Genomic DNA, 13,494 nt, shown 5'->3' on the forward strand with positions numbered 1-13,494 from the left:
CGAGATGCCAAGACAGGAAAGCAAAAAGTAATTTTTTTGGTGTTGCTGTTCGTGGGGTACGCGACTTATGCAGTATAACCCCTGAATTATGACCCTGAAAAGGTCACTCCCTAACTCACCGCCCCTTGCATCTGGTTGGGCCGTTACCTTACGCAATCCCTCTGTGGCTTGGTTTCTGCTCAGGCGATTACATCAGTGCCTGGGAACCCCCCGCCCCCGCCAGCTTTGGAAGGAGTGCAGCATGGAAGTTCCCCTATTTCCTCCACCTGCCCTGGACATTGAAGCCTACCGTCTAAAAATCACACGATTACGACAACCCTTTCCCCGGCCAAACATAAAACCTTGAACTTCCATTGTTTGCTAAAGGCGCGCGGCCGTCTCGGGTTTCGTTTGCTTTACTTCCTCCTCTTCTTGAGTACCATCTACAAGCATCATCAAGCTATCTTAGAGACACACCAGTACAGTTACCGCGTACTTCTGCGCGCTTCTCCGAATCCCCCGCATCACCATGAACGTCCTCAAGATCCAGAGGTAGGACCAGTCTACCCCCAACAAAGAAACACGCGCGCGCGCATTGTTTTGCTGCCGGGATTGCCTCAAGCTGACATGTAGCTACCTAGGAAATTCCCTCAATTCCAACAGCCCGAGATCTTCTCGTTAGCCGACGCCTTCCGTAAGCTCGACGTTGACGACAAGGGTTACATTGATGAGGCTACCGCCATCAAGGCCACTCAGACCAGCGAGCGCAAGCAATACGATGTCGTCCGTCAAGCGCTAAAGGAGGTTGAGCTCGACTCCGCAAGAAGAGTCGAGCTGGAGGATTATGTTGGTGTATGTACTCATCTTCTACTAGCTCGGGGGTAGCTACGCCGACTCAGCACCACGTCATCTTGCGCCAGGTTGCTGACCCCTATTCTTCCACAGCTCATTGCCAAGCTCCGTGATGCTCCCTCCAACTCGCAAGGGCTTTCCGCCGCTGCCGCCGCCTCGCCAGCTGCTGTGATTTCCCAGAGAACAGGAGGAGGCCACTCTTCCAAGGGCAGCATCAGTGGAACTCAGGGCAAGATCTTTGTGCAAGGTTCGAACTCTAACATTACCCACACCATCAACGAGGATGAACGCACCGAGTTTACGCGCCACATCAATGCCGTCCTCGCCGGCGATCCCGACATTGGCAACCGCCTCCCCTTCCCAACCGACACGTTCGAGATGTTCGACGAGTGCAAGGACGGTTTGGTGCTCGCCAAGCTCATCAACGACAGCGTTCCAGACACGATCGATGAGCGTGTCCTGAACCGGCCCAAGGGAGCCAAGAAGCTCAACGCCTTCCAGATGACGGAAAACAACAACATCGTCATTGAGTCAGCAAAGGGCATAGGCTGCTCAGTTGTCAACATTGGTGCCGGGGATATCGCTGAGGTCAGGGAGCATCTCATTCTGGGACTGATTTGGCAGGTTATTCGCCGGGGTCTGTTGGGCAAGATTGACATCAAGCTCCACCCCGAATTGTACCGTCTGCTTGACGAGGACGAGACTCTGGAGCAGTTCCTCAGACTGCCCCCTGAGCAGATCCTCCTCCGGTGGTTCAACTACCACCTCAAGGCTGCCAACTGGCCCAACAGGGTTACCAATTTCTCGTCGGATGTCAAGAATGGCGAGAACTACACGGTGTTGCTGGCCCAGATTGGCTCTGAGTATGGTTGCACTCGGGCCCCTCTTCAAACTCGGGATTTGCACCAGCGCGCTGAGGAGGTTCTCCAAAACGCCGACCTTCTTGGATGTCGCAAGTTCTTGAGCCCTTCTTCGCTTGTTGCCGGTAACCCTAAGCTCAATCTTGCCTTCGTTGCCAACCTGTTCAACACCCACCCCTGCCTTGACCCAATCACCGAGGAGGAGAAGCTCGAGGTGGAGGACTTTGATGCTGAAGGCGAGCGCGAGGCCCGTGTTTTCACCCTCTGGCTCAACAGTTTGGATGTGCAGCCCGCTGTCCAGTCCTTCTTTGACGACCTCCGCGACGGCACCATCCTTCTCCAGGCCTACGACAAGGTTATCAATGGCTCGGTCAACTGGCGGCACGTCAACAAGCTCCCCGCGCACGGCGGTGAGATGTCGAGATTCAAGGCTGTGGAAAACACCAACTACGCCATTGAGCTCGGCAAGCAAAACGGCTTCTCGCTTGTTGGCATCCAGGGTGCGGATATCACTGACGGGCAGCGCACTCTGACGCTTGGTCTTGTCTGGCAGCTCATGCGCAAGGATATCACTGTTACCCTGAAGGGCCTGGCGCAGCGGTTGGGCAAGCGCGAGATCACCGATTCGGAGATGGTCCGGTGGGCCAACGACATGGTGCGCAAGGGCGGTCGCACAGGGACCATCCGATCGTTCAAGGACCCTAACATTGGGTCGGGTGTGTTCTTGCTGGATGTGCTGAATGGCATGAAGAGCAGTTATGTCGACTACGATCTTGTCACGCCTGGGCGGAACGACGAGGAGGCGTATCTCAATGCCAAGCTCAGCATCAGTATTGCGAGAAAGATGGGGGCGACGATTTGGCTGGTGCCCGAGGATATTTGCCAGGTTCGCAGCCGTTTGGTGACGACGTTTATTGGTATGTGTTTCGGTTCCTGATGAACACGATGAAGAAGCTAATGTGGTAAAACTACAGGTTCTCTGATGGCAACTCACGAAAAGATGCAGTAGAATGGAGCATCTTTTCGTTTGTTATAAGTTGGAACTCGACAAAGGGTGGGGAGGCGGGGACAGGCAAGGTTCTTGGGAAAAGTTGCGACTACGAAAACAAGTCTGTTTTACGGATTCTCAGTCATTTTCCTTTTCTTCATGCCGCGAATTGTTCTGTTCAGGTAGCACTTTTTGTTGATGGCTTGGGCGTGTGGTTTTATTTACTTTTTCTGCAGAGTAGCCGAGTCATGCGGCGTCTTGAATTCTATCTAGTTGAATCCTTGAATTGGTGAATGTTCCTGGTCTCATCCGATGTGTTGAGGGGACGGGTCTGAGTGTTGGGTCTGAGATGATGAGCTGGTTTGGCGCCACTGGTGATGGGGAGCTGAAGGGGTCAAGCGCTAACTTTGCATGCATGACCCAAGACTGCGTATCGACGGTATAACGACTGGATAGGTGAGGTTGTTGGTGAGAACAACAGCCACTCTGGTTCCGAGAACCCCCTTCGTAGACGCTGAGGCAGTGAGTTGAGGGTCAATTCAGGGGTTCTGGGTAGAGTCACTCCCGATAAGCGGTGATGGGCGGCAGATTGAACCCTTGCTCCCCCAAAAGTGCAAAAGGAACAAGGGATCCCGCGACAAGAGAGGGGCACTGGACATTGCATGCGCGACCGGCCGAGACGGTCTTCTTTTGCCCCACCAAAACTTGAGTCAACGGTGGTTCTCGATCTCTGGAACACACTTTCCCTTGGACACCTTTTCAACCCATTGACTTTTTTTTTCCTTTCTGCGCATACTCGAGGCCAGGGACGGGACGAAGGAAGGAACAGAAAACTAGTAGTGACAATGGCGGCCGACAACAGCAACGTGAAAGAGAGGTTCGCTCTCATCAAGGAGAACCTGGCCGAGTTCCTCAATGAGGAGATCATCAAGAAGGTTGTTGATGAGGGGGGCCATCCCAAGATTTACTGGGGTTTGTATTCACCTTTCACTTGCATAGTATAGGGGGAACAAGATGAGTTATTGACAGAAAGAAACCAAAATCAGGCACGGCAACCACGGGCCGCCCTCACTGCGGCTACCTCGTCCCCGCCATCAAGATGGCCCAGTTCCTCGCCGCCGGCTGCGAGCTGACGGTCCTCCTCGCCGACATCCACGGCTTCCTCGACAACCTCAAGGCCCCCCTCGAGCTGGTAATGCACCGCGCCGAGTTTTACCGCTACACCATCTCCACCCTCCTCGGCGCCGTCGGCGTCTCGACCGAGAAGCTCAAGATTGTGCTCGGGTCGTCGTACCAAAAGTCGGCCGAGTACGTCATGGATGTGTACAAGATGGCCTCGATCATTTCGGAGCATGACGCGAAAAAGGCGGGCGCGGAGATTGTCAAGCAGACGGATAACGCGCCGCTGAGTGGGCTGCTGTACCCGATTTTGCAGGTGCTGGATGAGCAGTATCTTGATGTGGATGCGCAGTTTGGTGGGGTCGATCAGAGAAAGTTGTTTATTGCTGCGAAGGAGTGGTTGCCCAAGTTGGGTTACAAGGAGAGGGCGCATTTGATGAACCCGATGGTGCCTGGGTTGCATGGGGGGAAGATGAGCTCGAGTGATCCGGATAGCAAGATTGACTTGTTGGACTCGCCGGAGACGGTGGCTAAAAAGATCAAGAAGGCGCATGCGGCGCCGCAGGTGACGGAGGATAATGGGTTGTTGGCTTTTATTGAGTATGTGCTGCTGCCGGCGAGCGGGTTGAGGGGGAAGAAGGAGTTCAAGGTGGAGAGAGAGAGGGATGGGTTGGAGACGTTGGTTTATGAGGATATTGAGAAGATTAGGGAGGATTACAAGAATGATATCGTGAGTGTTTTCCGCTGTGATGAGTGAGATAGGAATGGGGGGGGTGCTAACATTTGGTGACAGTTGACGCCACAATTGATCAAGCCTGCGATCACAAGAGACTTGAATGCTCTTTTGGCACCTATCCAGGAGGCGTTCAAGAACAACAAGGAGTGGCAGGAGATTGCCGAGAAGGCCTACCCTCCTCCACCAAAGAAGGAGAAGAAGGTCAAGAACAAGGGGACACGCTACCCCGGCGGTGGCAAGGCTGAGGAGAAGGCGTTGCCAGTGAGGACAAACGGTGATGCGCCTGCGGAAGCTACGGAGGCTGCTCCATCTGCTCAATAGCTTACCTTTTGAGGTGTTGGGTTGGTGCTTGGGTCAGCGTAGGAAAAGGCGTTGTGTGCAGTCGGAATGGGTAGAAAGTGTTTAGATACATGCTCTTCTAACATTGCCTGCGGTGTGTTTGCTGTTTGCTCATGAATGGTATGAAAAGGGCAATGGAAACATTCTGATCTCACAAAGAACACTTCGAGAAATGTCTCAATCGAGGATACCACATCCATGGTTCCGGGGTGGGACGAAGGTCGAGGTTGAGGGAGTGAAGGGAACAGCACCCTAACCCTTGTTGGTTGCTATGTGCTCTTTGACCTGTTGCCGGCATTCCGACGGCGGACGTTACACCTGGGCCCGCCACACCACCCGGGCGTTGGGCATTCCTCCACCTCCGTATCCGTCTCTTTTCCCTCTTTTGCCTTTGAGACCATGTCTCTTAGCCACGCTCACATGGTTCCGCCCGATCCGGGGCGGACTGTTGCATGTTTTTGGCACCGGTGAATCCGTGAAACAATAGGTATAGGAACACAAGACAGAAATAGAATGAAATGTGTTATTGCATCGCATCATACAGATCACGAGAGGTGTTTATATAATATGAACCGAAGGATGTAGAAATGTGCTTATATGTCGGGTTGCCTGCGACGTCTTCCGGGCTGGCGGCTGCCTTGCCTTATAAGCTGATATATTCATATACATGCAGGCCTTTTTTTTTCTTGCTTGCGCAAGCAGAGCAGATCAAATCCCAGATGCAACTCTACCATGTCATGGTGGGCATCGCCCTGCTGATCACGTCGCCTCATCATTCTCACATCATTTATTTCTGGAATGAGTTTCGGGGGATTTGGGGGGAGTTTTTGGATGCGTTGTATGCGCAGCAGGTGACTTTTTAAGAAATCAAGTTTGCTGATTATCAGATTGCAATGGCGGTGCTAGCCAACGGTGAGGATAACGGTGCGATGGATTCGACGGTGGCATTCAACGGCTTTCATCATGGCCGCAACTCCGGGTCGGAGGCGGCTCGGCCGGGGATATCGTCGATTGAGAGCTCGACTACTACGAGTGAGGAGGAGTTTGGGGCGGATTTATCGCTTTCGAGGCAGAAGACAGTTGCTGCGCAGTCTTGTCGCGATGACTACCAGCCGTCGACACCACCATCGTCGTTTTCTCAACCAACACCATCGACGCCACCCCTCACACCTAAGTCTACTACCCCTGTTGTCAAATCAGAGCAAAATGAGAGGAAACACCATCACCTTCACCACCACAAACAATTCACCACCCCGATCTTCACCCCCTCGTTGACAACATTTGACCGGCACAATCCCCTCGCCACCTCGTCCCCGTTCTTCGGATTTTACACCCTGTTTTGGATGTCTGTTTTTTTGTTCGTGGTCAAGATTGGGGCGGATAACTGGAGGGAATATGGCAATGTGCTTGGGACGCATGAGATCCTGTCGACGATGTTTGCTCCTGGGAAGGAGGTGGTGGTGTTGGGTCTGGCGGACGGAGTGATGTGTGGGTTGACTGGGGTTGGGTTGGTTATACAACGGGGGGTGGTGTTGAGGAGGGGGGTGAATTGGGATGGGTCCGGGTGGGTGATTCAGCATGTTTGGCAGACGGGGTTTATGGCTGGGGTGGTGGGTTTTACTCTTTGGAGGGGGTGGCCGTGGACGCATACGGTTTTTTTTGTTATGCATGGGGTTGTGATGGTGATGAAGATGCATAGTTTTGGGTTTTATAATGGGTATTTGTCTGGGTTGTGGAAGAGGAGGGAGGGGTTGAAGGGGAAGGTGGAGAGGTTGGAAAAGGGGGTGATAACTGAGGGAGTTGCCAGCTCTGTTGAGAAGGCGGATAACACCGCAACAACAACAACTCGAAGACGGCATGGGGAAGGGGAAGAAACTGATACGCTCAAGGAAGTCAACATGCTCAAAAGTGAAATCGAGGCTCTTACTGAGGAGCTCAAGGGCAAGGCAACAGATCCGTCGAGGGCATACCCGAATAACCTCACCGTCTGGAACCACTACGAGTACATTGTCTTCCCGACGGTAGTCTACGAACTCGAATACCCCCGCTCCAACAAAATCAACGTCTACTACGCCCTCGAGAAACTGGTCGCCTGCTTCGGCATCATCTTTGTCATGATCATGATCTCCCAGGCGTTTATCTACCCGGTCGTGATGCAGACTGTGGAGATGAAGGCGCAGAACATGCCCCTGGCCGAACGATTCAAGCAGTTTCCCTGGATGCTGCTGGACCTGATCTTCCCGTTCATGATGGAGTACCTGCTGGTGTGGTATTTGATCTGGGAGACCATCTTGAACTTTTTGGCCGAGATCACGTACTTTGCCGACAGGAGCTTCTATGATGCGTGGTGGAACTGTGTGAGCTGGGATCAGTTTGCGAGGGACTGGAACAGGCCGGTGCATAATTTCTTGCTGAGGCATGTTTATCATAGCTCCATCTCGGCGTTCAAGGTCAACAGGCATACGGCGACGCTGATTACGTTTGGGCTGTCGGCTTGTGTGCATGAGCTGGTGATGTGGTGTATTTTTAAGAAGTTGAGGGGGTACTTGTTGGTGTTGCAGATGTGCCAGTTGCCGGTGAGTCTTTTCTGTTCATTACCCCTTACTTGGATTATGGGCTTGGTGCTGATGAGATGTGTGTATAGTTGGTGAGGTTGAGTAGGACCAGATGGCTCAAGAATAGAGCAACGCTTGGGAATATGATATTCTGGCTGGGGATATTCACTGGGCCGAGTGTGCTGTGTAGTCTGTATCTAATTCTGTAAATTCGTTTATGTCAGCAGCAATGGAATCATTAGTAGAGAGAGTTGTTTGCGGTTGTTCCTTTGTCCATGTCTCCATGTCTGTCCTCGACTCGATCTGCTTCGAGTGTCGGTGCAGGGAAGTTGAGAATAAAAAGGCTTGGCTGACACAGCTTCACAGTGTGCCCCGCCCAATCATGAGCGTGGAAGTAGTGGGCCCTTTCTAGCTTTCAAGTCCGCATCGGGGGCCTTGCCTTTCCACTTTCAACGTTGCCAGTCTCCGACACCTCGTCACCGCCAAACACCAACCTTCAACTCCCCAGAGCAGAGCAACTTCACCTGTCAGAGGTACCCATACCAGACATTCAAAAGACGGTCACTGGATATCTTTCCAAGACCACACGGACCACCCCGACGTCACTGATACTCTGGGAGAGCTGAAGCTAGCCAGCCGTTGCGCTGTCCCGTTACCCACCTGTCTAAATTTTTCTCAGGCTCCTTCTCGCTCCAAGTAACACCATCAGCACCACCACCTGTGTGGCAGCTATTTCCATCGCGTCTCCCCTCTCCCACCGACTCGCCATCAACCACCATCATGTCTCGCAACGGCACTACCCTTTACGTGACCGGTTTCAGCCACGGAACTCGCGCGCGCGACCTCGCGTACGAATTCGAGCGGTACGTCTAACTCAACTCAGCACCCAACCACCACCACCAGAACGCGGCGATGGCTCGATCACCAGCTTCGAGCTCGGTCCTCGAATCCTACCTACCTCCCTCCCCCTATCGTCATCGTTCCTCGTTCCTCGTTCCTCGTCCCCCTTTATCCGCCCTCCTCCTCCTCCTCCTCCTGCAATGCCTTCCGTCGTCGGGCTAGCCTCCCCCCTTTCGCCCTCGCTGCGTACCCTTTCCACCCACCTAGCTACCTCCCGTCGTCGGCATGCTCGCTGCCCTCAGTCTCGCTCTTCTCGCTCTCGCACCTCCGCGCCCTCGTACTTCCTCCCTTCGATCGAGCGGTCGGCGATGACTTCAATATGAACATCTCTCTCCTTTGTCATTTTTGGGCGAGTCTTCCTGCTAGGTCGCAGATATCCTCAGAGCTTGAATTGCGCGCAGCCAGCGAATTCCTTTGATGCTTTTGTCTCACAATCCGCTGGTGGTAACCAAATGCTGACACGAATCAACATGTAGATATGGCCGTCTTGTCCGTTGTGACATTCCGGCTCCTCGCTCTGCCTCCAGCAGACTGTACGTATGATTCTCTCCTTCGAACGACGTGTCTGTTGCTAACACTTTCTCAGCTTCGCTTTCGTCGAGTACGAGGACCGCCGTGACGCGGACGACGCGTATCATGATATGCACAACAAGCGCATTGGCCGTGATGACATCTTGAAGATTGAGGTATGTTCTCCTACCATGTGTCGGCAAGAATACAGGAGGCTAATATGGTTCACAGTGGGCTCGCACTCCCCCCTCTGCTTCGTGGAGATTCGACCGCAACGAGCGTGATGGCCGCCCTCGCCGTTCTTCTCCCCGCCGCCGCTCTCCCAGTCCTAGACGCAGCACCCGTGACTACTCTCCCAGAAAGGATGACCGCCGGGAGCGTGATCGCGATAGAGACTACGACCGCGACCGCCGTGACACCCGTGATCGTTCTCGCAGCCCTGATCGGTGAGCTCCCATATCCTTGTGTCAAAAGTTCTGTTTAGTATGCTGACCTGGAACCTTGTAGTGAGCGGGATCGTGATGTCAAGGAAGACCGCGACCGTGAAGACCGTGACCGCCGCGAGAATGGCACTAACGGTGATGACAGAAAAGGTACGTCTAGTTGTTGGTTTTATATGGCAACCCCTTTATCTAACAATTCAGCAGCCCTGGACAGCCCTGAACGTGCCGCCCACGACGATCTCGATATTGCCGAGTAAAGGCGTCGATTCTAGATTGCAGTTGATGTGACGGTCACTATCTTTCTTACCACCCTTTAGGGTTCTGGCAGTAAGACTGTTAATTTGCATCGCTTTCTTTTTCTTTGCCATTTTCGGTGGACAACTGATGCCAAGCACGTCAAAGTGCTTGCCTTGACAAAACGGCGTTTCTTTTAGTTTTCGAGTCGGGGACAGAGGCCGGAAGTCCATCATATAATAAACAAACTCCCAGTCAGGGAAGCGAACGGATACGGTATTCTAAGAACGATCCGGTAGACGTCTGCCTTGCCATGTCTTTTTTGTTTTCTGTCTCAATGTGTTTCAGGAGGGGGCTTGAGGAAAAGTAAATAGATAGTAGTAGTAGCGGTAGCAATAATAGGACAATTGCTTGGTTCAGAATACCTCGTCTAGCAGAAGCCCCCACAATTTCACGTCATGCTTGAGCCCTGGCAATGCACACACTCAACTCCGCCACTCTAGAGCCTCACCAGATCACCAGACACTTCGCCTTATGAGGACCTGATCACAAGACAAACAACACAACCTCTCGCTAAGAACACCGCTCTGATTGAAACTGAAAACGCCTCATGATTGCAATGCAGATAACACTCAGCTCGGGGTCAGGGAATGCAACCTGCAGCGGGTTCCTGACACTATCTGTAATATCTATCATCTTATGTCTGGACGCAGTAGATCTGTGCCTGGGTCTACCGAATTCCCCGATGTTCTCCGTGTCAACCCGACAGCAATGCCGCCATTGGTATAACCATTGGCACCACAAATGACCTGCGTTAGTTGGAGAAGCAAGTGGGGGGTTTGGCTACAATTTCCAGACTATCAGATCACCAAACGTTGAAGCTTGGGGCCAACGGTTACCAACGGACAGGTACCAAGAGGGCTGTTTTGATGTTTTTCCTAGTGGAGGGGGTTTCGTTGGAACGATACATAGTTTGAAAGCAGCTCCTATTTGAGAATAGGTGATCTGTCTAAAGGAGACATCACATGTCCTATAGACAGACGGGCTTATGACGGGAAGGGTCACCTAGTGAGGGGAGGCGGTCAGCAAGGTACCCGGCGGTAAACGCCCACCGTAGCACTGGGGTCGTTAGAGGGCTATCAAGATCCGATGGAGGGGCACAGGTCTCAGGATGACCATCTGCGCAGCGCTGATGATGCCCTATTTGATGGCTGTGGAAGAGGACTGGCTGTGTACGGAGTATGGTCACAGGACAGTGCTCAGCTCAGCTGTGTCCAGCAGTGAAACATGTGAGCATAGGTATCAAGATGCTGAAGAAGTCAAAAGCGTAGGTCTTGGCAGCTTTGCCCTGTTTGAAATTTTCGTCATCCGGGTGCGATGCCGAGCGCAACAAGCAACCACAGCAAGCCACTCAACTGCCAATCTGCCCGTCTCCACACACCGGGAGCCACGGTCCCTTCCTCTAAAAGCTTCCATCTCCTTTCCTGGGACCTGGAACAAATGCACAACTTCAAAAGCGCATCTCTTGCACACACTGCACGCACCCCTCGACCTCGAATCCACAAGCTAACCGTTGCCGCCGAATTCCTATCAGCCTCAGCCCAACAAAGGCGGCCCCCTATGCGACAAGGGAACCGCACGAGCGACCGTTCTCTTCGACATGTCTATCTCTCTCGCATCTGAACCCTAGCTTGTTTTCTTTTTCCCCTACCTTTCCTTGCTGGCCGAATATCGACGAGATTGTTTCAATTGGGGGGACATTGCAGTCCTTTGGCGAACATTGATTGCCCTTTTGTGACACCGTCTTACACCTGGAATGCGCGCAGGAACAGCCTCCTGGAAACGCAACACTTCACGAATTCACTTTCTGCCTCTTTTTGCGACGACGACGACGAAGAAGAAGGTTCACCACACACACACACAATAGACTTTTGTGGGGCAACCATCATTAAGAGCAACCTACCGGGATAGAGATTTCCTTTTTGCTCTGGAGCTTGCCTCCGTTGAGATTTTCCTTTCAAAATGTCGGCGCAACAGTCTCACACACCCCAAAACGCGACAGCAGAAACACAAACCGAGACCAACACCCCCACCAGGTCAACAACTGTTGCTACGATGGCGCCACCACCACCAGATCAGCTCGGCCCGACGACCTACGTTCGTTCGTTCATCTCACAACCAGTAACGGCTGCTTTCATGGCTGGCGGAGTGGCGGGTGCTGTGTCGAGAACGGTGGTGTCACCTCTCGAGCGCCTCAAGATTCTGTTCCAGGTCCAGAGCGCGGGGAGGGACGCATACAAGCTCAGTGTGGGCAAAGCGTTGATGAAGATGTGGAAGGAGGAGGGCTGGCGCGGGTTTATGAGAGGCAATGGCACGAACTGCATCCGCATCGTGCCTTACTCGGCCGTCCAGTTTGGGAGCTATAATTTCTATAAGAGGGTATGTTTGCATTGCGTGGAGGGTCTTGCTGCTTGTGGGAGCTCGATTGCTGACCAGATGGTGTATTGCAGAGGTTCTTCGAGAGACATCCCGACGACAGCCTGACGCCCCTGTCCCGCCTGACGTGCGGTGGCATTGCTGGTATTACCTCTGTTACTGTTACCTACCCGCTCGACATCGTGCGAACAAGACTCTCGATTCAGTCCGCGTCCTTTGCCGAGCTGGGTGAAAGACCAAAAAAGCTTCCGGGCATGTGGCAGACCATGGCGGTTATGTACAAGACTGAGGGTGGATTTCCTGCCTTGTACAGGGGTATCGTTCCGACGGTGGCTGGTGTTGCGCCATACGTATGTGGTTTTTTCCGTTGGAAGCTGAGAAGGGGACAAAGTGTGAATGCTAACCATTTTGGCAGGTCGGTCTGAACTTCATGGTCTACGAATATGTCCGGCAATACTTGACACTGGAAGGCGAGCAGAACCCCAGCCATGTTAGGAAACTGGCCGCTGGTGCGATCTCTGGCGCCGTTGCGCAGACATGCACATACCCATTGTAAGTTTGAGTGGCAAGCGTGTGTGTGTTAAGGTTGAAGACGAAAACTGACCACAGCCAGCGATGTATTGCGGCGCCGCTTCCAAATCAACACCATGTCCGGGATGGGCTACCAGTACAAGTCCATCACAGACGCCGTTCGCGTCATTGTTACCGAGGAAGGTCTGAGAGGCCTCTACAAGGGGATCGTTCCAAATCTCCTCAAGGTTGCCCCGAGTATGGCGTCCAGCTGGCTCAGTTTCGAGATTTGCCGTGACTTTTTTGTCAGCCTGAAGCCGGAAGAGGAGCCATTGCTGAGGTGATCTATCGCCAAAGTCGGCGCCCAGGATGCCCTTGAAGGCGGGGGTTTGGTGGGCTCGACATATTGAAAGGGTCTACGACACCATCTGCTGGAGGAAGACGGGCTGGTCACGACGCACATACCTTTACCTACTTATACACCTACATACATCCACCGTCTGTTGAGAGGAAGGCAGCGGTTTAATACGAGTCCTACGATACCACAAAAACCAGCTCCGTTCCTGATAGAGGTTCTCCGTGGGGAATGATGGCGTGCTTGTTCATTGTGATTTGGCCCGTGGTGAAATGGTTGGGACAGGGCAGAGGGGAGGATGGTAGATACAGAGAGAGTGATACGGTGATCCACGCGGTATTTTTTCCGGGTTATGCATAGGGTGGTGGGTTTCTTGTGATGTACACCTCAATATCATAGGAGTCGACGGTTGTCTTGGGAAACATAAAAAGCATGGGTGATCGGATAGACAGCGGGGAATAAGCATAAGGTTACAATCTAGAGGATTTATGTTTAATGATACAGCATCTCTAGAGCAGGGCCAAAGGCCAAGTGAATGAAAGTTGATGATCCTGGATGGCGTGGAGCAAGCAAGGTGAAGAATAAAGTGGGCCTTGACCCGGGAGCACTGACCACTGGCCCGCCCTGTGCCCAGCCTCGATCCCGCCAATGGAATTAGTTGCCCTCTCCCACCGCCCG

General features: G+C 53.0%; 5 protein-coding genes across 5 annotated transcripts; all 5 read left to right on the plus strand.

Annotated features, from left to right (window-relative positions):
* Positions 1 to 22: 22 nt before the first annotated feature.
* Positions 23 to 2,700, plus strand: fim1 (fimbrin; the record flags this gene model as incomplete). Its single annotated transcript, XM_062889682.1, has 4 exons — positions 23 to 531; positions 621 to 831; positions 925 to 2,608; positions 2,666 to 2,700. Exons 1-4 carry the CDS (start codon positions 509 to 511, stop codon positions 2,698 to 2,700), a joined length of 1,953 nt encoding a protein of 650 aa, XP_062743242.1. The 5' UTR covers positions 23 to 508.
* Positions 2,701 to 3,341: 641 nt separating this feature from the next.
* TYS1 (Tyrosine--tRNA ligase cytoplasmic) lies at positions 3,342 to 4,855 on the plus strand (the record flags this gene model as incomplete). The annotated part of the gene is made up of 3 exons (XM_062889683.1): positions 3,342 to 3,651; positions 3,726 to 4,528; positions 4,592 to 4,855. 3 exons carry the CDS (start codon positions 3,342 to 3,344, stop codon positions 4,853 to 4,855), a joined length of 1,377 nt encoding a protein of 458 aa, XP_062743243.1.
* Positions 4,856 to 5,766: 911 nt separating this feature from the next.
* On the plus strand, positions 5,767 to 7,700 carry ARE2_2 (Sterol O-acyltransferase 2 (Sterol-ester synthase 2); the record flags this gene model as incomplete). Its single annotated transcript, XM_062889684.1, has 2 exons — positions 5,767 to 7,449; positions 7,518 to 7,700. The coding sequence occupies 2 exons, from the start codon at positions 5,767 to 5,769 to the stop codon at positions 7,635 to 7,637; spliced, it is 1,803 nt and encodes a 600-aa protein (XP_062743244.1). The 3' UTR covers positions 7,638 to 7,700.
* A 132-nt stretch (positions 7,701 to 7,832) lies between these two features.
* On the plus strand, positions 7,833 to 9,948 carry QC762_402370 (uncharacterized protein). Its single transcript, XM_062889685.1, has 6 exons — positions 7,833 to 8,291; positions 8,805 to 8,861; positions 8,915 to 9,014; positions 9,070 to 9,284; positions 9,346 to 9,431; positions 9,486 to 9,948. The coding sequence occupies exons 1-6, from the start codon at positions 8,209 to 8,211 to the stop codon at positions 9,536 to 9,538; spliced, it is 594 nt and encodes a 197-aa protein (XP_062743245.1). The 5' UTR covers positions 7,833 to 8,208; the 3' UTR covers positions 9,539 to 9,948.
* Positions 9,949 to 10,736: 788 nt separating this feature from the next.
* QC762_402380 (uncharacterized protein) lies at positions 10,737 to 12,507 on the plus strand (the record flags this gene model as incomplete). The annotated part of the gene is made up of 3 exons (XM_062889686.1): positions 10,737 to 11,954; positions 12,026 to 12,301; positions 12,367 to 12,507. Exons 1-3 carry the CDS (start codon positions 11,538 to 11,540, stop codon positions 12,505 to 12,507), a joined length of 834 nt encoding a protein of 277 aa, XP_062743246.1. The 5' UTR covers positions 10,737 to 11,537.
* Between the last annotated feature and the right edge of the window lie 987 nt (positions 12,508 to 13,494).

This window comes from Podospora pseudocomata, chromosome 4 (assembly GCF_035222375.1).
Source record: "Podospora pseudocomata strain CBS 415.72m chromosome 4, whole genome shotgun sequence".
NCBI lineage: Eukaryota > Fungi > Ascomycota > Sordariomycetes > Sordariales > Podosporaceae > Podospora > Podospora pseudocomata.